Consider the following 7,714-nt stretch of genomic DNA (forward strand, 5'->3'; position numbering starts at 1 on the left):
TTGACTGTTGTCACTTTGTGTAGACTATGGTCATGCCTCACAGCTCTGATTATGTTACAAAGTTGACCAATGACTTGATCTTAAATATATTTTTGTTTTTGTTGAAACCCTTTTTTTTTTTGAGAAGGAACTGTGAGCGGTTCAGCAAGGTTTAAACTCTCAGACCCCTGCTGCCACCTCATCAAACCAGCATGATGGTTTAAAATGAAAATCTCAATGCATCTTTTCAGGTGATTTAACATCGACAACTAATGTTCTTCAGGCAATTCAAAATTCTTCTGAATTTTGGTCTTCGGTTTAATGTATTTGCATATAAGATCTAAATCTCCTTTATTATCCAAAAGAGACCAACTCCCATGCTCCAAGACACACCTGTAAGCAAGGCAACTGGCGGCACCTACTTTATATTGTGTGGGAGATTGAATATGTCAATAAGGATGTCTCGTAAATGACTGCTGTCTGGACCTGAAATTGGTAAGATCTAAAACTAAGACGATGTTGCAATCGGATAGTCGATGGCCTCAGGGGTGGTGTTGGTTACCATAAAATGATGCTATTAAATCAAATGCGGTATATATTGTCTATACACAAAAGAATGGGAGGGATTGGGGAGGGCGTGTAAAGAATCTTATACAACATGCTCAATAAAGAGGCAAGGCAAGGTTACCTAAAGAATAAAACAACTCTTTCTTTTATTTGCCTTCACCTGCTTTGGACAATAGTTATTTGCAGAATGTTATAATCACATAAGAAAGTCACAAGGTAAAATTAAAGTGATTTTCTTCAAGTAGACTAATACTTCAGGTTTCTTTATTGGCTAAAGCCGCCATGTTGGTTCGCAACGCTGCCAATCAGTTTCCAGAACTCCAGGAACGTCAGCTCTCCGTCGTTATTCTCGTCCAATGACTTCATGAGCTGATCAATGGTGGCTGGGTCAGAGGCATTCTGTGGGAGAAGACAAGATGGACAGGCATTTATACGCACTTGCAATGATAACGTCTCCATCTAGTGGTTGTCAGTGGTACTGCGCATTCTTTTCTGCTGACCTATTTGTTTAGGGGGAGTTCCTGTTCTGGATGGGCCAAACAGAAAATGCTCTGATGTGGCATTTTTCTATTGTATCCAGCTTTAGTGATCTGGTTTGGATGTAAACATCCTGAAAGGAGCCAGTTTGTTTTCACACTAGCAGGATAAGGTCCATTTCTGACTTGAGAGTTTTAGCATAGGAAGGATTTGTGTAAATTCCTCGACAAAAATCACAAACACGTGACTCAAAAGGAATTCTTTAGAGGACTGGGATGTGGTTAACTAAGAACTCACACCAGACCTTTGAAATGGTGCTCTTATCCTTTTGAATTCATTCTTTGCAGAAAACAGAATAGGGTAGCACTTTATTTTACAGTCCTGTTCCTCGTGTACATACTGTGTACTTATTATAGTAATTACAATAACTATGTAATAACTAGGTACTAACCCTGAACCTACCCCTAAACCTAACTCTACCCCATGTAGTTACCTTGTATTACCAGAACTTTCTTAGATAAATACACTGTACACAAGTACACTATAAGTACATGTACACGTACTGTAAAATAAAGTGCAACCCAGAATAGCCTACTAAACAAACGCTGTAAATAAAGGCCATTATTTATTATTTAATTAATTAATTTATTTATTATTTATAATTATAGACCACAGATGTAAAACAAATGTAAAATAATTCTTTAGTAAAATTCAGCATTCTTATCCATTTTCTCAGAACGCATACTAATTTAAGCACTGGAATGAAGACTATTATCTTCAATTTTAGCTTCTAAATATTGTGATTAAAGGTCACTGATAAAAAAAATGAAAGAAAAAATATTCTACAGTAAATTCTATAATAAGGTTTAGCATGCTGTAGAAGATAACCATTTATAGTATCTGTAAGCGGTTCTTTGCAGCACCTGAGAGTCAGCAGACACGCCTCTTCTTATTAAGAACCATTTTGAGTTGGTTTTAAGGTTCTGTGGAGATTTAAAAAAAAGTTCTTAACATTACATTAATATTCCTTATCCTTCAATTCAGATGATTTTCTAAACAACTAAATCGGTTTCTAAATGGACCTTTATATTTAAGTATGTAGACCTGTATTGTGGAATATAGATATGAAGTGGACAAACCATACTGTAATAACTCAAAAAGCTTACCTTTACAAAGTTTGGTAGCTGGGAAGTGACCAGGCTCTGAAACTCTTCTTTGCTCAGAGTGTTCGCAGAGCCATCTTTCGCTGCGTAAGTCTTGAACTGGGAGACGAGCACGTTAATGGCAGATTCCATGATTTTGGGAGTGGGTTTGGTAAGTGTCTAGAAAACAAAAAAGTAATTGACAGGTTAGTCTTTTTAGTAGTCAAATATTCATTTTGGGGTATAAATGTATTTCACCCAGAAATTAAGATTCTGAACCATTCCCTTATAACCATCATGCTCCAAATCTATTTAACAGAATGTCTACGCATATTTTTCCGTATACATTGAAAGTGGATGAGGACCAAGAACACGTGATTATCATTTACTGTCATTGTATGAAAAAAAAAAATGAAAAAAGTGGATGCTCTGGTAATTTTTTGTTAGATGCCAAAAAGATGAACAACAGGGTAAGTAAATAATGACAGAATTTTCATTTTTGGCTGAACCACCAGTTAAAGAGCAAAAAGTAACATCCGATGCAAACCAAAAATGTGATTCAATAGAAGACAGAATAATATCATGTGCTTACCTGAGTCAATGAAATACGTTTTGACTGGAGTGGTGTGTAAATGACCACATCTCACCTTATATTCTCTTCATTCGATGGTCAAACTCAGCGGAAAACCAAAATCACGCCCACTGCTCTATTTCACAAGTCAGGATGTTCTTATCTCCTACTTCAATGTTTCCATAACAAAGTAGTTTAGGCTCACACGCACACATATGCACATACAGCATTTATAGTAATCCAGAGGACAAAATATGCAGTATGTTTGACAGATTAATGACATAAACCCGCATTGTGGTGTTCAGTACTAAGAAAGTGTACTATTTATATTTGTTTGTGATTATTTCAATGCGTGACCTAACACATGAAGGTGGATTACTCTACACCTATCAGGTTTCCTAAATATCATCAATTCAAACATAGGTCATCAGCAAAACTTCCATCTGATAATGCTGTCAAAACTTACTCAGCATCAACTGACATGCTGGAACAAATACAAAGATGTCACTAATATTTCTCTTGCAGATCAGTTTTAGAGAACTGAATGAGCTTTTATATAGAATATGAAACCAAAATTGTCAAGGCATTGATTAAATGAGACTTAGACATCCTCAAGGAATCGCCCATTTCTAATGTGACTGTTGTAAAATAAATCTCAATAAAGAGTAATTCTCATGGCAATGGTACATCATTTTAATAATCAAAAGAAAAAAAATCATATTGATACATTGTGACATTTGGTCTTGTATTACCTTTCTTTTGAAATGGTATTGTCTTTTATATTAAATATCATTGTTCCATATTATAACTTCAACTATGAATTCCATTAAATAACTTTTTCTTCTTATTTACAAATTAGACAAGAAAAGGGCTCAATTCAATAGTTTTCATCCCCAAAGAGTGCAACAAAACAATAGCACAGCTGTAATCAAATGATATTGATGATTCACTACAATGGCTGTTTTCCTTAAATAGAAAGAGGATATAAATAAATGTCCACATCACCACAGTACAAACAAAATAATTACTGAAACGTTTTCTATTTTCAATCAATGTAGTTTTGAGTTGGTTTCAGTACAAGCATTCTATGCTCACTAATAAAGGCACATGAGCAAACATCAAATTCCTAGAGGCCAAAAAATATATATATTTTCAAAGATTTTACTTTTTTTGTACTTAACATTAAATGTGAGCAAATTTGAGTTGGGGTAGAAACCGAATGTTTACAATGACCACTAAAACCTCAGGTGAAAACAAAACTTTAAGGGGTAATATGATGCTGCCAAAAATAACATTATGTTGTGTATTTGGTGTAATGAAATGTGTTTATGTGGTTCAAGGTTAAAAAAAACATTGTGGTCTATAGTGAGCCATTGTCTAAAGTGAGCCGCGGTCTAGAGTGAGCTGAGGCCGGAAGCCTAGAGTGAGCTGTAGTCTAGAGTGAACTACGGTCTAGAGTGAGCTGAGGCCAGAAGACTAGAGTGAGCTGCGGTGTAGAGTGAGCAGTCTAGAGTGAGCCGCAGTCTAGAGTGAGCTGAGGCCGGCTTGAGTGAGTAGAGGCCAGAAGCCTAGAGTGAGCCATGGCCGGAAGCGTATAGTGAGCTGTGGTCTATAGTGAGCCATGGTCTAGAGGGAGCCGCGGTCTAGAGTGAGCCGCAGTCTAGAGTGAGCTGAGGCCGGAAGCCTAGAGTGAGCTGCAGTCTAGAGTGAGCTGCGGTGTAGAGTGAGCAGTCTAGAGTGAGCCACGGTCTAGAGTGAGCTGAGGCCGGAAGCTTAGAGTGAGCTGCAGTCTAGAGTGAGCTGCGGTGTAGAGTGAGCGGTCTAGAGTGAGCTGAGGCCGGAAGCCTAGAGTGAGCTGCAGTCTAGAGTGAGCTGCGGTGTAGAGTGAGCCACGGTCTAGAGTGAGCTGAGGCCGGCTTGAGTGAGTAGAGGCCAGAAGCCTAGAGTCAGCCATGGCCGGAAGCGTAGAGTGAGCCGCGGTCTAGAGTGAGCTGAGGCCGGAAGCCTAGAGTGAGCTGTGGTCTAGAGTGAGCTACGGTCTGGAGTGAGCTGAGGCCGGAAGCCTAGAGTGAGTTGCAGTCTAGAGTGAGCTGCGGTGTAGAGTGAGCGGTCTAGAGTGAGCTGCAGTCTAGAGTGAGCTGCGGTGTAGAGTGAGCTGAGGCCGGAAGCCTAGAGTGAGCTGCAGTCTAGAGTGAGCCGTAGTCTAGAGTGAGCGGAGGCCGGAAGCCTAGAGTGAGCTGCAGTCTAGAGTGAGCCGCGGTCTAGAGTGAGCCGAGGCTGGAAACCTAGAGTGAGCCACGGTCTAGAATGAGCCGTGTTCTAGAGTGAGCCGAGGCTGGAAGCCTAGAGTGAGCTGCGGTCTAGAGTGAGCTGAGGCCGGCTTGAGTGAGTAGAGGCCAGAAGCCTAGAGTCAGCCATGGCCAGAAGTGTAGAGTGAGCCGCGGTCTAGAGTGAGCTGAGGCCGGAAGCCTAGAGTGAGCTGTGGTCTAGAGTGAGCTACGGTCTGGAGTGAGCTGAGGCCGGAAGCCTAGAGTGAGCTGCAGTCTAGAGTGAGCCGTAGTCTAGAGTGAGCCGCGGTCTAGAGTGAGCGGAGGCCGGAAGCCTAGAGTGAGCTGCAGTCTAGAGTGAGCCGCGGTCTAGAGTGAGCCGAGGCTGGAAACCTAGAGTGAGCCACGGTCTAGAATGAGCCGTGTTCTAGAGTGAGCCGAGGCTGGAAGCCTAGAGTGAGCTGCGGTCTAGAGTGAGCTGAGGCCGGCTTGAGTGCGTAGAGGCCAGAAGCCTAGAGTCAGCCATGGCCAGAAGCGTAGAGTGAGCCGCGGTCTAGAGTAAGCTGAGGCCGGAAGCCTAGAGTGAGCTGTGGTCTAGAGTGAGCTACGGTCTGGAGTGAGCTGAGGCCGGAAGCCTAGAGTGAGCTGCAGTCTAGAGTGAGCCGTAGTCTAGAGTGAGCCGCGGTCTAGAGTGAGCGGAGGCCGGAAGCCTAGAGTGAGCTGCAGTCTAGAGTGAGCCGCGGTCTAGAGTGAGCCGAGGCTGGAAACCTAGAGTGAGCCACGGTCTAGAATGAGCCGTGTTCTAGAGTGAGCCGAGGCTGGAAGCCTAGAGTGAGCTGCGGTCTAGAGTGAGCTGAGGCCGGCTTGAGTGAGTAGAGGCCAGAAGCCTAGAGTCAGCCATGGCCAGAAGCGTAGAGTGAGCCGCGGTCTAGAGTGAGCTGAGGCCGGAAGCCTAGAGTGAGCTGCAGTCTAGAGTGAGCTGCGGTGTAGAGTGAGCGGTCTAGAGTGAGCTGCGGTCTAGAGTGAGCTGAGGCCGGAAGCCTAGATTGAGCTGCAGTCTAGAGTGATCCGTGGTCTAGAGTGAGCCGAGGCTGGAAACCTAGAGTCAGCCACGGTCTAGAATGAGCCGTGTTCTAGAGTGAGCCGAGGCTGGAAGCCTAGAGTGAGCTGCGGTCTAGAGTGAGCTGAGGCCGGCTTGAGTGAGTAGAGGCCAGAAGCCTAGAGTCAGCCATGGCCAGAAGTGTAGAGTGAGCCGCGGTCTAGAGTGAGCTGAGGCCGGAAGCCTAGAGTGAGCTGTGGTCTAGAGTGAGCTACGGTCTGGAGTGAGCTGAGGCCGGAAGCCTAGAGTGAGCTGCAGTCTAGAGTGAGCCGTAGTCTAGAGTGAGCCGCGGTCTAGAGTGAGCGGAGGCCGGAAGCCTAGAGTGAGCTGCAGTCTAGAGTGAGCCGCGGTCTAGAGTGAGCCGAGGCTGGAAACCTAGAGTGAGCCACGGTCTAGAATGAGCCGTGTTCTAGAGTGAGCCGAGGCTGGAAGCCTAGAGTGAGCTGCGGTCTAGAGTGAGCTGAGGCCGGCTTGAGTGAGTAGAGGCCAGAAGCCTAGAGTCAGCCATGGCCAGAAGCGTAGAGTGAGCCGCGGTCTAGAGTGAGCTGAGGCCGGAAGCCTAGAGTGAGCTGTGGTCTAGAGTGAGCTACGGTCTGGAGTGAGCTGAGGCCGGAAGCCTAGAGTGAGCTGCAGTCTAGAGTGAGCCGTAGTCTAGAGTGAGCCGCGGTCTAGAGTGAGCGGAGGCCGGAAGCCTAGAGTGAGCTGCAGTCTAGAGTGAGCCGCGGTCTAGAGTGAGCCGAGGCTGGAAACCTAGAGTGAGCCACGGTCTAGAATGAGCCGTGTTCTAGAGTGAGCCGAGGCTGGAAGCCTAGAGTGAGCTGCGGTCTAGAGTGAGCTGAGGCCGGCTTGAGTGAGTAGAGGCCAGAAGCCTAGAGTCAGCCATGGCCAGAAGCGTAGAGTGAGCCGCGGTCTAGAGTGAGCTGAGGCCGGAAGCCTAGAGTGAGCTGCAGTCTAGAGTGAGCTGCGGTGTAGAGTGAGCGGTCTAGAGTGAGCTGCGGTCTAGAGTGAGCTGAGGCCGGAAGCCTAGATTGAGCTGCAGTCTAGAGTGATCCGTGGTCTAGAGTGAGCCGAGGCTGGAAACCTAGAGTGAGCTGCGGTCTAGAGTGAGCCATGGTCTAGAATGAGCAGTGTTCTAGAGTGAGCCGAGGCCGGAAGCCTAAAGTGAGCTGCGGTCTAGAGTGAGCTGAGGCCGGATGCCTAGAGTGAGCCGCGGTCTAGAATAAGCCACAGTCTAAAGTGAGCCACCGTCTAGAGTGAGCCACAGCAGACTTGAGTGAGCAGAAGCGGTCGGCTTGAGAATGGTGTGGCAGGCAGATTTTACAAAGCAGCGTACCTTGGTCTTACAGCAATCACATGTGACGACCCCGGGCTGGACTTCACTTCATCCACGGTGAAAGCAGATTCAGCGATCCACAGAGCAAAGTTGATATATTTCCTCAGTGGCCAGCACCGATCAGCTCCAGGAACGAGGAAAAGGATTTTGTCCTCTTTTGTAAGGGATGGACGAGTAAGATTTAAGAATATCTCTTTGGATTAGAGACTTTAGTCTTTGCAACTTCACAGATCTTCATTATTCACCAAGAGCTTGTAACACTCCAAAGAGAAAGGAAAA

The 7,714-nt window shown here is 45.2% G+C and overlaps 1 protein-coding gene across 2 annotated transcripts; it reads right to left on the reverse strand.

Moving 5' to 3' along the window:
* Positions 1-663: 663 nt before the first annotated feature.
* Positions 664-7,034, reverse strand: s100a11 (S100 calcium binding protein A11). 2 transcript variants are annotated; one of them, XM_052583812.1, is made up of 3 exons: positions 2,758-7,034; positions 2,190-2,345; positions 664-945 (listed from the first exon to the last, which is right to left on the reverse strand). In XM_052583812.1, the coding sequence occupies exons 2-3, from the start codon at positions 2,316-2,318 to the stop codon at positions 811-813; spliced, it is 264 nt and encodes an 87-aa protein (XP_052439772.1). In that variant the 5' UTR covers positions 2,319-2,345; positions 2,758-7,034; the 3' UTR covers positions 664-810. The 2 variants fall into 2 exon arrangements, with proteins under 2 accessions (XP_052439772.1, XP_052439771.1); XM_052583811.1 differs by lacking the exon at positions 2,758-7,034 and adding an exon at positions 1,947-2,006 and having other exon boundaries at positions 2,190-2,751.
* Between the last annotated feature and the right edge of the window lie 680 nt (positions 7,035-7,714).

This window comes from Carassius gibelio, chromosome B19 (genome assembly GCF_023724105.1).
Source record: "Carassius gibelio isolate Cgi1373 ecotype wild population from Czech Republic chromosome B19, carGib1.2-hapl.c, whole genome shotgun sequence".
Taxonomy (NCBI): Eukaryota; Metazoa; Chordata; class Actinopteri; order Cypriniformes; family Cyprinidae; genus Carassius; species Carassius gibelio.